Raw genomic sequence first — 21,728 nt, 5'->3', positions numbered from 1 at the left:
TAACACCTGCTGCCATAGTTTTAGCTGTCACCGATACTGAATCCAGAGAGACTTCACATAGGTATTCAATACCCTTCTGCATAATTTCAACACTCTTAATCAGGTATTACTTGGAGATCTTATCTTCTAAATCTGTCTGCAGGTTGGTCGCCCACAATCTAAGCGCTCTTGCTACTGATGCTGTAGCCACGCTAGCTTTAAGAGATGTTGCCGATGTTGAATGTACCTTGCGCAAGGCATTCTCCATTTTCCTATCCATGGAGTCACGAAAGGCAGCTCCATCTTTCACCGGTATAGTGGTTTTTGATACAATCTCTGCCACTGCTCCATCCACCTTAGGAACATCTGTGTATGGGTACATCTTCTCCAATCTATTTGATGAACCCACTCGTTTGTCAATATTTGACCATTCCTTAGTGATCAAGTCTCTGACTACTTTATGTACCGGAAATGCTCTGGACTTTTTTGCTTTATCTTGAAATAAAGGATTTTCTTCTACAGTAGTAGGTGTTTCTTTATAATTCATAGCCTTATCAATATATTTTAACAGGCTTTCCACCAACTCCGAATTAAACGCTCTTGTCTCTTCAATCTCTCCAGACTCTTCCAGCCAATTTCCCAGCATGTCAAAAATACAAAGAATATATATAAAAAAATCTTTTTTATTATTCTAATCCTTTTTATAGTCAAAACTCTGGAGTAAAAAGTCTGATGCTGGGTACACACCAGAAGACAGATCACCTGGTTTGCGCAGCACAGGTTTAAATAGCGCGCCTTAACCCTATCCTTCCCGCTATCAGCGTATTCAGGATGGTCAAGTGGAACTAAAGTTTCCAGCCAATTTCCCAGGGGTAGCTTTTAGTAAAAAAATCTTTTTTATTATTCTAATCCTTTTTATAGTCAAAACTCTGGAGTAAAAAGTCTGATGCTGGGTACACACCAGAAGACAGATCACCTGGTTTGCGCAGCACAGGTTTAAATAGCGCGCCTTAACCCTATCCTTCCCGCTATCAGCGTATTCAGGATGGTCAAGTGGAACTAAAGTTTCCAGCCAATTTCCCAGGGGTAGCTTTTAGTAAGCGCACCTGTACTAGCGCTGGGCGGAAGTGAAGTATACACGCACTTCCGCCCTTCTGCTGGAGACGCCGCTGCTGCAGCATGCCCCCCCCCCGATCCAGCCTGCACAAGTCCCGGACTCTGGCAGCACATCACTTACCGCAGTGGCGTGCGGTGGGGTGAGGCAGGTGAGGCACAGCCTTTCCTGTCATGCTAATATATATGCCTGAGTTTTCAATTTATAAAGCATGTCAAAAATACAAAGAATATATATAAAAAAATCTTTTTTATTATTCTAATCCTTTTTATAGTCAAAACTCTGGAGTAAAAAGTCTGATGCTGGGTACACACCAGGACGACTAGGGCCCGATCCCCTCAATCTAGATCCAATTCCGACCAATTGGATGTAGATTTGGTGTGGACCGATACCGATCCGATGCGCGGTCCTGCGGGTCGGTCAGTCGTTATTGAGATCCTACCTGCTGCAGGTAGGATCTCAATGACGACCATACAGCCGGGTGCGGGTCGCCATCGGATCGGACCCGCTCACGGTGCACCTCGTGAGCGGGTCGTGCCCCCCGCGTCACCGTGAGCGGGTCGGACGAGACACTGACGACCCGCTCACGATGTGCATCGTGAGCGGGTCGTACTGGTGTGTACCCTACATAAGGCAGGTGAGGCAGTGCCTCACCTGGCTACCTTTTCGGCACCTCTCTTATCAAAACTCAGCGAATCTCCAGTAGTATATACTGCTGCACATATGTAAAATACTGGAATGTACCCCTGGGTTCATATATTGTGTGCAAATCTGGCTCTGGTACTTGCCAGAGACTCCTCAGCCATTTACTTCACCGCACATCCCTGACTTACCCGCACTGGCCGCCCTCTGAGACCTCTCCGGAGACGCCCCGACTGACCTCCGGGTGGCGCACTACAGGTACCAGCAATCATATGTGATCGTTTTAGCAGGTAGTTTAGGCAGGTATTCAGCATGTGAGGCAGAAATCCTCCGACCACACTCCTCACACACTCTTCCTCTCCCCGGGGAGCCACCCCACCAGCTTCTGCTGTAAACTAAGTAATCCTGGTTCCAAAAAGAAACTTAAAATCCCTGCACTGTCTAACTAAACGGAGACAGAAAGAAAAGACACAGAGGAGAGGGAGGAGGAAGTTATTATACCCAAGGTGGGCGGTACCTGAAAATCAATCCTGTCTAAACTTAGGAGGAGGGAAGATATCCCAGTGTCATGGCTGCCATGGGGATCGTAGAAGAAAGAATACCAGGGGAAAAGAATGATACAGCATCTGAAGAATGTTATTTTAAAGTATATGTACATAGGATTTTTACGTGCATTGTGTTTTGTTTAAGTGGGTGGTCTGATTGCATGGGGAAGTTTGGTATGCATTTAACTTCATATAAATTAATAAAAGCATGCTAATATGGAATTTTCTTTGATAGGTACTTGTTTCCTAGCACGGCCACAATCGCGGGCATTGGGTGTCATTTTTAGTGGTATACGACGCGACCGACGCGATGCCCCCGATTTTCCCATTGAAATGCATTGAAAACAGTCAAAATCGGGTCGGTCGCGTCGTATGCGGCTAAAAAAGGCTTAAATGGTCCAGACGCGATGCCCGCGATTTCCCCATAGGGAACAATGTTAAATGCCTCAGTTTAGCCGCGATGCCCCCGATTTCCCATAGGAAACAATGTTAAATGGGTCAATTTACCCAAATCATCATAGGGAACAATGGTAAATGGCCCAGAAACCCCCCAAAACACCCCTGAACAGTGAAATGTCCCCCCAAAAGTATTTTACGCCACCCCACGATCAACGTGAACCCGAAGCGTGGCGAGCGCAGCGAGCCCGCGAGGGGCGGCGGTACGCGTCCTCCGACCTTTTCATACCCCCACTATCCACGTCGGCGTGGAGTTGAGAATAGAATAGTGTGGCGAGCGCAGCGAGCCACCGAGCCCGAAGCGTGGCGAGCCCCGCGAGGGGACGCGGATACCTTCACAGGTAAACGCTTCCCTTCGCGGGCTTCACAGGTATCCGCTGGGCTCGGTGGCTCGCTGCGCTCGCCACACTATTCTATTCTCAACTCCACGCCGACGTGGATAGTTGGGGTATGAAAAGGTCGGAGGACGCGTACCGCCGCCCCTCGCGGGCTCGCTGCGCTCGCCACGCTTCGGGTTCATGTTGAACGTGGGGTGGCGTAAAATACTTTTGGGGGGACATTTCACTGTTCAGGGGTGTTTTGGGGGGTTTCTGGGCCATTTACCATTGTTCCCTATGATGATTTGGGTAAATTGACCCATTTAACATTGTTTCCTATAGGAAATCGGGGGCATCGCGGCTAAATTGAGGCATTTAACATTGTTCCCTATGGGGAAATCGCGGGCATCGCGTCGCGGCCATCGCACCCGATTTTTTAGTGCATGCGATGGCCGCGATGCCCCCGATTTTTCCTCACGATGCCCACGATCATGATCTTTGTGGCCGTGCTAGGAAACAAGTACCCTTTGATATTAGCACATCCTATATAATAAAAGGCTAAGGCTGCTCCTCACCTCTATGGGAGGAATTCAAGTGTTTTGTGTACTGGCAGCCACTAGATGGCGCACAATGGAGCAACCCAAGTGTTGCTCCCTTCTGTCATGCACAGCCACCAGCGCTGACATTACGGTTATGTTTTTCCATCATTTTGATGGGCTGGTAACTAGTAGCATATAGTTGCACATCATGGCAGCTTCTACTCATCTAATGCTATGATGATGTTATAAGACAGAATATGGAGTAAGAACTATATAGAGAGCAACTAGTTTGCATTATATTTTACTTTTTAGTACTACTTACTGTAACTATAAATATAATCTAACCCCTTCCTGACAGAGCCTGTTTTTGCCTTCCTGACAGAGCCCTTTTTTTCAATTCTGACATGTCTCACTTAAGTGGGGATAACTTTTTTTTGCTTTTACTTATCCCAGTGATTTTGAGATTGTTTTTTCGTGACACATTGTACTTCAAGTTAGTGGTAAATTTTCGTCGATACAGTCTGTGTTTTTTTGTGAAAAATACCAAAATATTGTGAAAAAATGGAAAATTTTGCGATTTGCAAAATGTTAAATTTTCTGCTTGTGAGACAAATAATCTTACCACTCAAAATAGTGAATAACTAACATAGACCATATGTCTACTTTATGTTTCCATCATTATTTCAACCTCATTTTCATTTTTTTGGACACTAGGAGGCTTAAAATATGAATAGCAAATTCTCAAATTTTCAAGAAAATTTCAAACACTGATTTTTTTAGGGACCAGGTCAGTTATGATGTGACTTTGAGGGACTTGTATGTGAGACACCCCCATAAATGATGCCATTTCAAAAACTGCACCCCTCACAGTATTCAAAACAGCATTTTGGAAGTTTGTTAACCCTTTAGGTGTTTCACAGGAATTAAAACAAAGTGTAGGTGAAATTTCAAAATTTCATTTTTTTTTCGGATTTTCAATTTTAATACATTTTTCTAAGGAACACAGTAGATTTTACTAGAGAAATGTGACTAAAAATTGATTCCCCCAATTCTTTGGTTTTCATAAATATCCTATATGTGGCCCTAGTATGCACGGTGACCAAACCACAGGCTTCATAATAGAAGGAGCACCTACTTGATTTTGGAGCCTCCTTTTTATGAGATTATTTTTTAGGCACCATGTAGGTTTCTAGGCACCATAAAATGCTAAAAGTTAGGTACCCCCCCACAAGTGACCCCATTTTGCAAACTACACCCTTCAGGGAATTCATCAAGGGGTATAGTGTACATTTCAAACCCCCAGGGGTTTCACCAATTGTGGTACAACTGGGCAGTGAAAATGAAAAAAATAAATTTTTCATTTTCACAGCTCAGTTGTATCAAAATTGGTGAAACCCCGGGGGGTTTGAAATGTACACTATACCCCTTGATGAATTCCCTGAAGGGTGTAGTTTGCAAAATGGGGTCACTTGTGGGGGGGTTCCACTGTATGGGTGTTTCGGGGGTCATTCAACCAGAATCTGTGCTGCAAAATCCAAAAATCACTCCTTCCCTTCTGAGTCCTGCCATGCACCCAACTGGTATTTTTTGGTCACATGTGAGGCATTGCCGTACTCGGGAGAAATTGGGGCACAGATTTTGGGGTGCTTTTTCTCCTTCATACCTTGTGAAAATTAAAAATTTTGAGCCAGAACTGCATTTTTCTGTAAAAAAATGTAATTTTTTACAGAAAAATGCAGTTCTGGCTCAAAATTTTTAATTTTCACAAGGAATGAAGGAGACAAAGCACCCCAAAATCTGTGCCCCAATTTCTCCCGAGTACGGCAATGCCTCACATGTGACCAAAAAATACCAGTTGGGTGCATGGCAGGACTCAGAAGGGAAGGAGTGATTTTTGGTGGTGGAATGAATGGTGGGTGCTATGTCGCATTAGCAAGACCCCCGAAGCACCAATACAGTGGAACCCCCCCACAAGTGACCCCATTTTGGTCACCAGCTTTGGGATGGGGGCTGGCGCTGCGGCTGGCGGGGGGGTGGGAGCGGTGCTGGCGCTGCGGCAGCCGGGTGGGTGGGAGGGAGGGGGGCTGCCGGGTGGGAGGGGGGGGGGGGGGGGCTGGCGATCGGTGGTGATCGGTGCTGTACAGCACCGATCACTGTGTTACCGAGCGGCTTAGCCGCCGGTAACACAGAAAACGCTGCAATTGTCTGTTCACATTTGAACAGCCAATCGCAGCGATCGCCGCGAGGGGGGATGTCTGCTGTCAGGGACAGCAGACATCTCCAAACTGTCACCGCGTCTATAGACGCGGTGACAGTAAAACCATGACGTATATATACGTCTTCGGTCGGGAAGTACCTCCCGACCATGACGTATATATACGTCATATGTCGGGAATATCTATGTATATATATGTGTGTATGTGTGTGTGTATGTATATGTATATATGTGTATATATGTGTGTGTATATATATATGTATATATATATATATATATATATATATATATATATACACACATATATATATATATATACACACATATATATATATATGTGTGTGTGTATATATATATATATATATATATATATATATGTATACACACATATATATACACACACACATATACACATGTGTATATATATATATATATATATATATATATAAATCTAGAAGAGGGCAGAGAGAAGGCGCTTCATGGTGCAATATATTTTTAAAAGATTTATTGGACAGATAACAAATCCAGGCAAGGCAAAATGAAGACTCGTACCACAAGTAAAAGCACTGTGGACTGAGTACCACACGGTTTAAAACAATAGCCACAGGCTAAGCTGCTCACACATCTGCGCAGGAGCTGGATCCACCAGAAAAACCGCTATGCTGGCTTGCAGGGAGGTAGACAGGGGAAATCCACGGACCAAAGCAGCTGATGTGAGGAGAGAAGGAGCGTCGTAGGCCACGCCCTGACGCGTTTCGTCACATAGACTTCGTCAGAGGGCGTGGCTATTACGAACGCTCATATGGTATAAATAGGGGTGCACTAATGAATGCAAAAAACTATCCATGAGCGGCATTGGATGCCGTTAATGAGTGGGCGTACACACGCTATGCGTAGTGTACGTGCCTCCAATAACACAAAAGCCGGAGGAAGTGCAGTGAGACAGGCGGGCAGCGTCATATGACGCGCGCGGCTGTGAGTGGACAGTCATGGAGGTGCGCGATCGACGTGCATGTGGAGCGTCAAATGACGCGCACGTCACGCGGCCTCAAAGACAGCGCGCGTATGTAGCGTCAAATGACGCGTATCGCGTCAAATGACGTGTGCGCCGTGAGGTGGAGCATGCTAGGGACACAGCAAGCGCCAGCGTCATATGACGCATTCGGCGCTAGGTGGACAGGGAAAGCCTAGAATGCCCTAGGGATACATGACGCGCGACGTCAGATGACGCGCATCGTGTCACATGACTAAAGATCCTATTGGATATATACCGTATCCAGGGACGCCCAAGCGCCCTGGTAACGGAAATAAACAAGGAGAAAAAAAGACTGAAACAAATGAGCTGAAAGGTATATAAAAATATATATATATATATAAAAATCCACTATAAGCGGGGTTAAAAACAGCCTATGAAAAACATGACCTAAAAAGGTCAAATGTATAGGGACATATAAAAAAATATATAAAAAATGTATATAGATATATATGAAGCTGATAAACAGCTAAAAATAGCCCGTGTAGAAAAAGAACGCTGTGTGTAAGCAATTTAGCCCAGACTTTACAAATATAATAAAACATAATGAGACATACACAAAGATATAATGCTAACCAGGTGGGAAGACCATAATGAAATATGCGAGTCAGAATGCTCTGACCGAGGGACGACAAACCAGGATATAATTTACATCAGAGAACGGTGACTGGGAAGCACCCAAAGGTTCATCATGTATATAATTACAAAACAATAAATGAGTAAAAACCATAAATGAATAAAAGACCACTAGAAATAAGAAACAATAATAATAACCAGCAATAAAGCAAGAGAATGCCAGTATGAGAAAAATTATTATTATGACAGAGTATGTGGTTCCCTATTGATTAATAAAGGGAACTATCTCGTAGCCCTCGTTGAGACCCCGGGGAGCTAGGGTGTTTAATTTGAGAATCCATGTGGTTTCACGTTTTAACAGCAGTTTCTCATGATCACCTCCTCTCTTACTAGTATGTACTAATTCAATACCTTTGAACTTGAGAGACCTTGGATCACAATTGTGGGCTTCCTTAAAGTGCCTCGGGACACTGTGGTTAAGCACTCCGTGCTTGATATTCCGGAGGTGCTCAAGAATTCTGATCTTGAGACACCTCTTGGTCTTACCTATATATTTTAGCCCGCAGCCACACGTTAGAAGATAGATAACAGATGTTGAATTACAATTGATGAATGCATTAATTTTCAGGTCTGTATCATCAATAAGAGGACCCTTCTGCATATATTGACAAACCTTACAGTGTGCACACGGAAAGCAACCCTTAATAGTAAGGAATGTATCCGAAGGGACTCTTTCATCAATTTTCTCTAGCTGACTTTTAGAAACAAGTGTTTTAATGGTGTTAGCTCTACGGAAGACCATCTTTGGTGTATCAGAGATATGACCTCTGAGGATGGGATCCAATTGGAGTACACCCCAATGTTTCCTAAAAATTCCCCTAAGTTCTTTCTCATGGGAATTAAATTTAGTGATATATATATAAAATTCAGCTGATTTGATTTATTTTTAGCAGCTCATGCTGCTGCTACTGCTGCTGTGGGTACGGGGGTGGGGGGGGGGGCGCACGCTGCGTGCGCTCCGGCTGCGACTGCCGGGTGCTGCTGCCCTGGACGGTGAGCTGCCGGGGGGGTGGGAGGGGGTGTCTGCGGATCGGTGGTGATCGGTGCTGCACCGATCACCACCGATTTCTGTGTTACCGAGCGGCATAGCCGCCGGTAACACAGAAATAGCTGTGATTGGCTGTTCACATTTGAACAGCCAATCACAGCGATCGCCGACCGGGGGGGGCACCCCTGCCCCCCCTGGGCGACGAGGGGGGATGTCTGCTGTCAGGGACAGCAGACATCACCTAACTGTCACTGCGTCTCTAGACGCAGTGACAGTTAGAAGCCATGACGTACATGTACGTCAAATGTCGGGAAGTACTTCCCGACCATGACGTACATGTACGTCAAATGTCGGGAAGGGGCTAAACTACACCAATATCACATTTTGAACTTAACAAAAACAAATAAATAAAAAAACATTCAGAAACATTACTTTAAATTAGGAAGCTGAGAATCAAATTCATGGAACTCTTCTGGAAGGGTGATAGCATTATAACTAGCTTCCCTATTGTCCTCCGCAAGATCCAGTGCTCCTGGGGAAATATATAAAACATACCATAAGCAAACATTTAAAACCATCATCATATTTTAGGACCAGGGATGACTAGTCACCTGGACGAAATGTAATCTTCATTTTGAGGAAAGCTTCATTACAGTCAGCTAAAAGATATTTTGCTTTTCTGTTATAGATCCGCACAACTCCGAGAAGTAAATGCCCTGATGTTCTCAGTGCGATAACAACCTGTCAGATGGAAAGTTACAATATATGAATGTATTTATACCAGCATCCTGCGGTCTTTCTGTTTTATGCATGCCAGAAATTAGTTTTCAAAATAGTCACAGTCCTATGGAGGATGTTTCTGCCTTAATAACAAATCCCTTAACATAAGAACTTTTTAATACATACCTTTGGAGCCATGATGCTTTGAATGGCCGAATCAAGGTTACATTCAAATATATGAGCTTTAGTTAGTTTCTTCTCCCAGTGGGCAGCTATCCAGATCTTGGAAAGGGCCCCTCGCTTGCCCAGAAGTAGGTAGGTGTAAAACATACTTACATACAGTACCTACAGAAATTCCCAGATCTCTATACCTGCAATACATGTAATGGAAATGGTTATTATTTTGAGATTTGTTTAAAAAAAAAAAGAACACAAAAAAACCTTCTCATGCAATAATATAAAGAGAAAATAACATGCTTCACGATTGTAGAAACCCTTCATTCTCCACTTTATCTGCATTTGAAGTCTAGGTAATCAATGATTTACTTTAGCAGTATGTCATATTTTGGGGGATATTCAACTGGCAGCAGCAATTTACCACTAATAGCTTCGCCGGGGGCTATCCTATTAGCTCCGATAGCTAGCGCTTACCCAGTCACAGATCAGGAATATGTGCCCATTTTATTTGCAATAAGTGCCACAAAATTACATAAGTCCTTAGCTTTTCGCTTGACCCATGTAGTCACCTGGAAAACTGGGGGTGTTTGTGCGATTTAATATTATAGGGGTGAAAATATTTTTCGTGAAAACCCCTCTCATCATCCTGATAAATGAATGTCAAATATGCCAGTATCACAGTTTTTGGATGTTATGGGTGTGAAGGGGCAGAATTTGAAAGCTCTGTTGCTGTAAACAAACATGAGACCTACCTTGAAAACAGAGGGAGGCTGGCTCCAAAAGCAGAAGTGTCTAGACTGTACAACATGTAGAGCACTTTTTCTGCCACCTGTAGACTGGGACTAAAATTTCCTAGAAACATCACTTGACCTGTTCGCTGAATGATATAACTATCTAATATGCCCCAGTGGGTTAATGTATGTTACAAAAACTATGCAAATTTTCAGAGAACAAAAATGAATGAACCTCATTCATCCATCCATGTGTTCAGCATATGCCAACAATACAAAGGATAAACCAGTGGTAGCACATTTTCTACAGGCTAAGCATCAGGTTTCTGCTTTGTGGTGTAGCTTTATAGACTGGGTCCTGCCCAGAAGGAGGAGGTGACTGCGGACTATGCCTGCTAAAATAAGAAAGATGCAAGATGCATAAACCCCCCTATACCCCTTTCACATTGCACATATAACCCAGGTCCGACCCGGGTCCACCCAGGTTGCTGTGCAATGTGAACGGGTAACCCAAGACGAGCAACCTGTATCCCATTCACACTATAGGGAGGAGGTACTGTAGCATCAGCTCCAAGTTCTGCCTCCTCCGCCCCAAATGAAGTCAGCAACATGGCTTATTGCCGAGTCATTGGGGGGGGGGAGCTTCACCTTGCAAATCCAGAGTCGCTAGTAGGCTATTATCGCCAATGAATGCGTGATTTTGCCACTAGGCCAGCACTACTGAGTGTCTGAAGAAACAGTCCTCAGACAAAATAATATGGACTACGTCAGCAGATGTTGCATGGCAGGAATTAAGGCATGCCTTCTGTGAAGTAAAAAAGTTAATCACTTTGTCTGGTATGTAAAAAAACATTTTTTCTTCCAACAGCACCACTGTTGTCGGTTATCCAAAGCAATATACAGACAGTGTGCTCATGTAAAAAAGTATTTTTTTTGCCAAGTCCTGTTGAATAACAAAGTTCATACGACTGATTAATTAATGATCCCTTCATTGTGACCATGCTATGTGTAGTATGGAGTCACCCAGCTCTGCACAGAAAGTTCTTATTGGCACAGAAGTACATTTTGCCTTGGACCAAAGATTGTTAGCAGGACCTGTGGTGAATATCAGTACCTCCCTACCATGCGAGGGGGCGCGGTACACATAGACGGCGTCCATGTCAACTAAAAAGTGAAAAACTCATGTTGACCATAAGATTGTGTTGACCTTTTGTCAATATTGACCATTTCAAAATGTTTACCATTAGTGGTCGACTTAGTGACTGTCAACCTCTATGGTGTCTCTGATCTGCGGGCCCCCTGTGCAAGGACAGGGCGGGCAGCTGACATCAGCTGCTCGGCCCCGTGTCACTGGGCGATTACCATGGGAACAGCCAGCATCTTCATTGGAACGCCTATGAAACGTTGGGCGTTACCATAGGCTGCACCCCTTGCCCCCACTGCTAGGTGCGAGCGGGACGGCGAACATGTAGTTCGCTGTGGCCGCTCACACCCTGCATCTGAACATGTGCATGAGACTGAATGAACTAGAATATCCCCCAAAGTGTATGCTCAATAGCGTTTTTTCCAAAAATACCACCGATAAAGTTAACTATATCAGCGACCGCAGGAATTGTCTACTGTGTACCAAGCATTATACCAAAACATTGACTAAAACATGCACCTTGTCTTGGTTGCCATGTAGTTATTAAAAGGAATTACTATAGGTGTAGTTGACATATTTATACTACAGATATGGAAGGAGAAAGGTTACTATACATAACATTCATCATTTGCAAAAAGTGCCATCACCACCTTATTTGTGTTGTGATTTTCTTGCTAATTGTCATATGTACTATATGTGTAATATTGGTTTATTTGGTACTTGTGGAGTATCACGGCTCCCATCGTATGCCATATGTAGTGACATACGATGCGATACGATTTTTACCGATTTTTGCTCAAAAATCGTATGCGATCGCATTGGATGCGATGGCACCCGATTTTGCACTGAAATGCATCAAAATGCATTGAAATGTGTATTAAACTTGTGAAATGCCCCCAAATGCCATTTTCCATAGTGCACCACCCCCACTATCAACGTCAACCCGAAGCGAGCCCGCGAGGGGCGGCGGTACGTGTCCTACGACCTTTTCATACCCCCACTATCCACGTCAGGGTGGAGTTGAGAATAGAAAGTGTGGCGAGCGCAGCGAGCCACCGAGCCCGAAGCGCGGCGTGCCCCGCGAGGGGACGCGGATACCTGTGAAGCCCGCGAGGGGACGCGTATAGCTGTGAAGGTATCCGCGTCCGCTCGCCACGCTGCGCTCGCCACACTTTCTATTCTCAACTGCACGCCGACGTGGATAGTGGGGGTATGAAAAGGTCGTAGGACGCGTACCGCCTGCACTCGCCACGCTTCGGGTTGACGTTGATAGTGGGGGTGGTGCACTATGAAAAATGGCATTTGGGGGCATTTCACAAGTTTAATACACATTTCAATGCATTCTGATGCATTTCAGTGCAAAATCGGGTGCGATCGCATCGCATGCGATTTGATCGTATGCGATGCGATTTTTAGCATACAATCAGCATACGATGAAGGTCGTGGGAGCCGTGATACTCCACAAGTACCGTTTATTTTTTTTTCCTCTTATAGATTGCTAATGCACATTTGTATGCTTTATTGGATTTGGGGGGGATTATTCTGGATGACATGCAACGATGCGAAGTTCACAGCGCAGCGTGCAATTTTTCGCTGCCCGTCATTTGCATATGTTGCCACCCCCCTTCACAGGGCGAATTTCCCGCACAGCTACAAGTGGTTGTTTAGCATTCGCACTCTATGGGAAAACACCCAAATCATGATGTGGAAGGTACACGCAAAACTTAGACACTCTCAGGTGTCTTAGCTTTGCGTGTACTCCTAAGGGGAATCTGGTGATGTCAACTGCCTGCCCCCGGCACACAAGCCACTGTGTGATTAACATGGGCATGACTACCCGCTGCGGACCCACACCATCTGCCGCAGTGGCAGGTATGATCGCCCAACAAACACTGTTCGCCATGACCGCTCACACACAGCGCATGCACATGTGCAGATAAAAACCATTGCATTTGCATGCGAGTGTACAGACCACAATGAACCCCCCTTGGTCCATTGAGTTATAACTCCCTACCCTCCCTGTTTCTTATTTAATTCTGTAACATCCCCTCTTCTTTTTCTGTATTCTGTGTTAACAGAGCAAAAGCCTTAATAAAAAGGATTACTGAAGAAGAAAAAAGACATTTCTACAAGCAAGTCTAGTGAGTGCTCTCTATATGTATAAACATATTATACACACACACACAAAGGGTTGTGCAATAAATTTCTGGATGCACAAAACAGTATATTTACAAAGTGAACATAACTTTTTCAAAATATTTGCAAGAGGGATCTATGCAAAGTTGCATACTCTCAAACCACTTGGTGAAGCAGCTGGATCAGTACATAACAGTTTTTACTTGCTGGATGAAGGTCTCTACTGCAGCTTACGTTGGCTCATAATGAATCCAATGCATCTTAAACTTGACTTTTCGGAACACAAAGAAGTTGCAGGGGACTAGATCCTGGGTGCATTCATGGGCCAGACCACCACTTTCCTGGATTTGTTGGTAGTTGACAAGAGCGCAATGGATGGCACCTGGAAAGGTCTTCCATCACTTGCAGCAGGCATTCTTCAGCGTACCAGTCTATAAAACGCTGCTGCATGAGTGGCACGGTAGCTACATTCCCAGTCTTGGTCACAAAAAGAGCTACGATTTGTTTGGCGACTCTGTACTCACTTATGTGGTTGTGCACCTCCAACTGGGGCAAATTCGACAGACTATTGTTTGGTCTGTAGCTCCAGAACTTATTGCCACTTATGTCCCAACCAGTAATCACATTTGTTAACCAATCTTACCTGAGGCACTGGAAGAATAAACCCCAATAATTCCCAGCATCAATTGGGAAGCCAATGGTAAGCACCAGCCATGCTATGTAAATACATTCTATGTGTGCGTATTATAGATTGTTAATTTATGAAAGACCATCATTAATTGTCTAAATAAAGCAAATGGTTTAGAATATCTACTTTATGTTCAATGAAAAGGGATACGATCACTAGGTCTACAAGCATTAGGTCGACACCACTAGGTCAACATGACTGAATTTCAACATGGGTTGAGTCAACAGGGTCATTAGGTTGACACATAGGCGCCGAAACTGTGGGTGCTCCAGGGCCCGAGCACCCATGTAAGGTGAGCAGCACCCATGGGCCATGGCTGGAGCTCACCGCCGGGGATCCTGGCAGCGCCGCAGCGGGGTCCCAGCAGCGGATATGCCGTCAGCAGCGGGGGTCCCTGCGGCGGATGGGAACTAGTAGCGGTATTAATACCGCTGCTAGTTCCCATCTTCTTCAGGGACCCCCACTGCTGACGGGATATCCGCTGCCGGGACCCCGCTGCGGCGCTGCCAGGACCCCCTGCCTACCTCCATCCAGGCACCCTTGAGCACCCACCGGTAAAAATATAAGCCGGCGCCCCTGGGTTGACACAAACATTAGGTCTATATGAGGAAGGTCGACATGGGGTTATACACTTTTTTTGAGCCGACAAGCAGTATTGATGGGACAGTGCTATGTTTCAGAGTTCATGTCAACATTTGGGTAAAGAAATTTAAAAAACACATGTCGACCTTCCCATGTCAACCTAGCTGGTGTCTATCCAATTATCCATACCCAATGAAAACGTTACCCAACAAGAAGCTTTTCTCTCATGCAACTTTTAAGGTTTTTGCAGATGAAATTGAGGACTGAGCCCTAGCTCAGGTCTTAGCACATGTACTTTTTAAACAACAATGACTTAATTTCAATTCTCACATATGAACCTTTTTCTCAAGCGTAGATAATATAGAACTTCTTAATTGTTTTCCATGGTAATCTGGAGACCTGAAACGTGAGCCGCAAATATTATGTATCACCCAAATGTATGTTGGAGGGACTGCAGCAGGAATCTCTGATTCTTGCTGTGATCCCTCCTGAATTGCCACTGGTTGCATCCCCCATAGGTTTCTATGTGGAATGCAAAGCTGCCTGATGTATCAACATCGGGCAGCAAAACTTCCCATTCCTGGGCTACTGGCGATGCGGTCAGCAGGGGGGCAGCGCTAACCGCGCATGTGCAGACCACCCCCGACGCCCAGCTCAGCAGATCACATGGATGGGCTCCTTTAGGGAGTCCTGTGCCTGCGCCTCAGGGATCATACATTCAGGTGATAGGACCATATTTTACAATGCAATCCTTGGCGGTAATATTCCACCCTTAATAGATGGGCCCCTTAAACCCTTACTAGACATCCCTTTAAAACGGCTAATGTAGATGGTGGCAAACTTTACATGAGCAGGATGGGAACATATATATATATATATATGCAAATTATGAACAAAGCACTAACAGTAAGAATATAACAGATCAGGCCCGTTATACAGTATATCAGCATAACAGCCTCCATTTCATGCAGTGTGATAAGTCTGTCTCTGGAAGCAAAAAGAAGCAGACAATTATAAAACTAGATGGGAGTCACTTGTGCATATCTTGTCATAGCAAACATCAATGGGCAGAATACATTTGCTAATTTGTATCAAAGTATAAAGCATTTAAAGGAAATATAAATAGAATGTGTACAATGCAAAACATTTCAAATAGAATAGCAACAATACACCCACAGTGATGCAATTACTGTAATTTGAGGTTTAGGAGGGAGAATGCATGCTTGCCATCCTGGTACAGTATTATCTCTTATATATTTAGCCAGATCTGTCACTCAACCCCTGTGGAGAACGTTCCTGTGTAGAACAGTTTCACTTTCATGTGTCTGACGTTCCACCCCCTTGACATCACCTCCCCCCGCCCAGCCAGGGCTACAGTACACGCCCACCATCCACCATTACTCCACAGCCACCATCCACCATTACTCCTGCACATCCCTACCCTCTGCCAGGACCCCCGCGACCCCCCCTCCCGCGATTTGCGGGCCCCCCCGCGACCCCCCCTCCCGCGATTCGCGGGCCCCCCCCTCCCGCGAATCGCGGGCCCCCCGCGGACCCCCCTCCCGCGATTCGCGGGACCCCCGCGACCCCCCCTCCCGCAATTTGCGGAACCCCCGTGACCCCCCCCTCCCGCCATTCGCAGGACCCCGCGACCCCCCTCCCGCGATTCGCGGGACCCCTGCGACCCACCCTCCCGTGATTCGCGGGACCCCCGCGAACCCCTCCTCCCGCGATTCGCGGGACCCCCGCGACCCCCCTCCCGCGATTCCCCCGGTATCCGGACTATTGTTAGACAGCACTTACATCGACAGCCATTACATCGACACCATTAGTTCGACACCTCAATAGGTCGACATGGTTTTAGGTCGACATACCATTAGGTCGACAGCTCATTATGTCGACAGCTCATTAGGTCGACAGCTCATTAGGTCGACAGCTCATTAGGTCTACATGTTTTTAGGTCAACACTGCCATTAGGTCGACAGTGGCTATGTCGACAGTCAAAAGGTCGACATGGGTTTTTTCACTGTTTATTGAGCCGACATGTGCCGACAGGCGGTATTTCATGCCCTACTATCCACTAGGGCGTGGTGGGAGAATAAAATAGTGTGCCGAGCGCAGCGAGGCACCGTGCCCGAAGCATAGCGAGCGGCTGCGGTACACTTCAAACTGTGTCCATGTCGACTGTGTCGACATTTCGGCCAAAAAACAGTGAAAAAACCCATGTCGACCTTTTGACTGTCGACTGTCGACATAGACTCTGTCGACCTAATGGCAGTGTCGACCTAAAAACATGTCGACCTAATGAGCTGTCGACCTAATGACATGTCGACCTAATGACATGTCGACCTAATGACATGTCGACCTAATGGTATGTCGACCTATTGAGCTGTCGAACTAATGGTGTCGATGTAATGGCTGTCGATGTAAGTGCTGTCTAATATCCGTCCCAGACCCGACCACCCCCTCCCGCGATTCGCTGGACCTCCGCGACCACCCCCTCCCGCGAAACGCGGGACCCCCGCGACCCTCCCGCAAATCGCGGGACCCCAGCGACCCCTCCCTCCCGCGAGCCCCCTCCCGCGATTCGCAGGACCCCTGCATCCTCCCCTCCCGCGATTCGCGGGACCCCTGCGACCCCCCCTCCCGGCATTAAAAGGGCCCCCCGCGACCCCCCCTCCCGCGATTCACGGCACCCCCCCCCTACTGTGATTTGCGACCCCCCTCCCGCAATTCGCGCCGCCCCCTCCCGCGATTCACGGAACCCCCCGTAGCGCCCCCCTCCCGCGATTTGCGGGCCCCCTCGGCACTTCTCGCGATTTGCGACCGCCCCCTAATTCACACATTCGGGGACCCCACATCCCGCGATTCATGCCCCCCTCACGCAATTCACGACACCCCCCACACCCCCCTTCCTGCGATTCGCAACCCCTCACGACCCCCCCTCCCGCGATTCACGAAACCCCCCGTAGCGCCCCCCTCCCGCGATTTGCGGGCCCCCTCGGCACCTCTCACGATTTGCGACCGCCCCGTAATTCACACATTCGGGGACCCCCCCTCCCGCGATTCATGCCCCCCTCACGCAATTCACGGCACCCCCCATACCCCCCTTCCTGCGATTCGGAACCCCCCACGACCCCCCCTCCCGCGATTCATGCCCCCTCCCGCGATTCACGGGCCCCCGCACCACCCCCCTGCGCCCACCCTCCCTTGATTCACGCCCCCCTCATGCAATTCACGGCAACCCCCCACACCCCCCCTCCTGCGATTCGCAGCCCCCCCACGACAACCGCCTCCTGCGATTCATGACCCCTCCCGTGATTCACAGACCCCACACCACCCCCCCTTGACTCACGACACCCCACGCGCCCCTCCCGCAATTCACGGACCTCCGCAACCCCCCCTCCCGCAATTCACTAACCCCGACAACCCCCCTCCCGCAATTTGCGGACCCCCCTTCCCACGATTCAAGCCCCCCCGCGCCCCCGCCCACGATTTGCGGACCCCCGCCCCCTCCCGCTAACCGCGGATCCCCACACACCACCCCCCCTCCCGCAATTTGCAGACCCCCCAGACCCCCTTCCGGCAATTCCACCCCCCAGCGGACCACCGCGGTCCCCGCTCCCGCATTTCATGTACCCCCGTGACAATGGGGGATCCTGTACCACCACAAGCAGGTACCGCCCCTAGGTGGGAAATCCGGCCCTGGCTGCCGCAATGCAGGTTTCCCCACTGCCCTCTGCACCAGCGCCACAACTTTTATCAATGTCTTGCCCACATACCACTATTATACAGCCTCCTGCTCTCATGCACGCTCACACCCTCCCAGTGGGAGGAGACGCTCACCCACTGCCGGGAGCTGCATACTGTCCCCCACCCTCCTCCAGTTCTAGGGATGCCCATCGACCATCAATGATTTTCAAATAATCGATGGTTTATGGCCGATGTTGAATACTTTTGCCATCAATGTGGGAGGACACTGCCCTGCCTCCTGTTCTCCTGCCCCGTAACTTCCGCCAGTGGAGACCCGCTCACCCTGTGTTGCCCACATTCCCCTATCATGCTTTACCGCCCAGCCTCCTGCTCTCATGCACCCTAACTCCCACCCAGTCGGAGGAGACACTGACTCCTGTATTTCTGTGCTGCCACGCTGGACCCTCACCCACTGGCAGAAGCTGCACAGTGTCCACCACCCTCTTTAGTCCCCCGTATGCCCACACACCCCTATCACTACCCAGCTTCCTGCTCTCCTGAACCAAAACTTCCACCACTGGGTAATCGCTGACGCTGTGTTGCCCACATACCCCTATCATGCCTCATATCCAAGCCTCCTGCTCTCATGCACCCTAACTCCCACCCAGTAGGAGGAGACACTGACTCAGGGCCACCGTCCAGTACTCCTGTGCTGCCACGCTGGACCCTCACCCACTGCCAGAAGCTGCAATACAGGGCATCTTTCATACAATTCTAACCATATTTCTCACAATACAAATGTTCACAAATTAAGGGGCGTAGCCCCTTACGCCGGTGTGAAGAGCTCCCGTAGGGCGCGATGAATCACCTAGTAGTATATATTTGTTCAAGGAAATCATGGTACTTCCTCATCTTTGCTGCCACCACTTACGCTACGGAATTTATGTACGGTGAAGCGAGCCCACGAGGGGAAATGGGTGCTAAGTATCATCGTTCGCTCGCCATGATTCGGGCTCGGTTGCTCGCCAGAACTTTATTAAAGGTAATAGATGGTGGCGTGGACACAGGAAGGTGGCATGCCGAAAATCCTTACGTAGCGGTTAAGTAGCGGCTAATGTAACTGGCATAGTGGTGGCCGCAAAGATGAGGAATTACCGAAATCATTTACACTCAAAGAATAAAATGCAACATGTGGCCTACAGCTAGCCACACATTAACAAGCAAATGACAGCTAGTCAATTTTAGCACTTGTTTGATTACAAGTGTGCACGACCCAATTCCACACATGGTGGGTGGCTCTTATGTCTGGAAGTAATGCTTTATTCCACTGAACTACATCTCCCAGCATGCTTTACCACCAGAGAGGAGGGGGGAGGTAGTGATGTGTGTAGCTGTCAAACACAACATCTGGGTAACCGCATCTGTGTATGATACAGATACACAATGGCAGGCGCACCAACTACCACTCAGCGCGGCGTTAGTACGTTAGTTACAAATGTGTATTACATCATGTTTCCACACAACTTGACGTAACTACTCTCATTTATAGTGAGAGCGACTCATACACTATACACGTAACCGGCTCTGTATACAACCTGGCGCAGAAGGACGCGGGATACATAAAATTGCGGCTGCTGCGTTCTGGTCAGTGACCCGATAGCAGACAGTTACCGGCACGCGACGGACAAGGCGGGAAACTTGAAATTGATCAGCGACCTGCTGCTCAGCGTGCATCACGTGACCCCGCCGGCCCCGACCTCTCCCACCACTAGAGAAAACAGGTTTCATCTCACAATTAGGGACGGCAATCGGTGGGCTGTCATTCGATGATTTCCTTCGATGCTACCAGGGGATATAGCCATAGTTTAAGCATAAGCCAGGATTTTTTCTTTAACCATGGATGGCGCCTTATACAATTTGAAATGAAAAAAGCTCCGTTTGGTTCAACTCAAACATCGATGGCAGAGAAGAGAACTTCTAAAGGTTTTTCCATCGAACCCCCAGCGGTAGTTATCCATCGATGTTTTGTGCCTGGTGGTGGTGGCGAATGGCCACACATACTAATCATACAATCATATCGTGCACAAATAATAACTAAAATAAATATATATAAACATATTACAAACAGATAATAACACAATATACACAGGTACTACTTATTGATTTAATACCCATCATGGGCCTGATTCTGATATAAGCGCAGCTGTGATGTCAGACAGAGGCAGAACTACCATTGGTGCAGCAGGTGCATTGCACCAGGGCCCCTGACAACTAAGGGGCCCACTGCTGCATAAAACCATCAATGAGTTATTATGAACAAGGGTTGGGGTGGAGGAGGGGGCCCAGATTATATATTTGCACCTGGGGCCACAACCCACAAGTTCCGCCACTGATGTCAGATGCAGTGGGGTGATGATATGTGCGTGCATTAGTCGCTCTGTTCAAGCACCCCAATTCTGTACAAACAGCTGAAGAACAGATTTGGGGGGGTCACTGATTCATTCGGTTCCCAGCATGTTTTCACACAGCACATGCGTATATTCGCATATGCGCATGCGCTGTTTGGCGAGCAGCATTAGAAGGTTCGCTAAGCAGTAAATTTACACTGCTTAGCGAGCCAACCAGAGAAACCCCCTTATATACACTGTCAGAAATGTAATGCTGAGTGCACGCTGGCCAATGTATCACCCGTTCAATATATCGTTGGTGCATCGGTGGGTATGTGTTTCCCCTACAACTGTGAACAACATTCACATACATATGATGGCCAATATATCTGCAAATATATCAGAGTATCAGACTGTGTGTGTGTGTGTGTGTACTGGCGATCTGCAGACTACCTGTACACTGGGGCCCTTATTCTGGTTGACTCGCTCGGAAGCAAATTTGCATCCTTGCGAGTCACCCTAACCCCAACTTGCGAATGGTTAGCCGACGCTATCCATTCGCAAGCAGGATTCGTTCGCACGGCTTGGGAATGGATGTTTTACATAAACCATTCGCATGCCAGTGGGAACCTCCCCCATCTTTCGATGGTCGCCGACCATCGAATGATGGTGAAGGCGCATGCACATGTAAGGGTGGTCCAGACCATCCTTACATATGCGTGTAGAATTGCAGGGAATTGGGCGGGCAGTACAAATTTGCGGCCCCTGCAAATGAACCAGAATAAGGGCCTTGGTGCAGTGGCTTCCAACTTAACTAGATGGGAACATGTAAATGACCACCATGTATTCAAGTCAGGCAGGACACACTGGGCCAACGTTTGGTAAGTGTGTAGTTCACATGTGTATATAAAGCAGTGCTGAATCACTTAACATATATACACAATTTATTCATAAACATAAAAATACATGAAAGCAAATTAGCACATTGATACAGACAGTCCCACTA

General features: G+C 47.3%; 1 protein-coding gene across 13 annotated transcripts in view; it reads right to left on the bottom strand.

Moving 5' to 3' along the window:
• Window positions 1-21,728, bottom strand: part of RAD21L1 (RAD21 cohesin complex component like 1) — a 77,339-nt gene that overhangs the window by 47,681 nt on the left and 7,930 nt on the right. For 9 of the 13 annotated variants that reach the window (XM_083146652.1, XM_083146657.1, XM_083146650.1 and 6 more), the window contains 3 exons: window positions 9,371-9,555; window positions 9,076-9,205; window positions 8,897-8,996 (listed from right to left, as the gene is read on the bottom strand). In XM_083146652.1, coding sequence (XP_083002778.1) covers window positions 8,897-8,996; window positions 9,076-9,205; window positions 9,371-9,514 — 374 coding nt within the window. In that variant the 5' untranslated portion in view covers window positions 9,515-9,555. The other 4 variants (XM_083146646.1, XM_083146649.1, XM_083146645.1 and 1 more) reach the window with 4 other exon arrangements.

Source organism: Crinia signifera, chromosome 6, assembly GCF_055691185.1.
Source record: "Crinia signifera chromosome 6, ASM5569118v1, whole genome shotgun sequence".
Lineage (NCBI taxonomy): Eukaryota > Metazoa > Chordata > Amphibia > Anura > Myobatrachidae > Crinia > Crinia signifera.
This window is presented reverse-complemented; position numbering and strand designations above follow the sequence as displayed.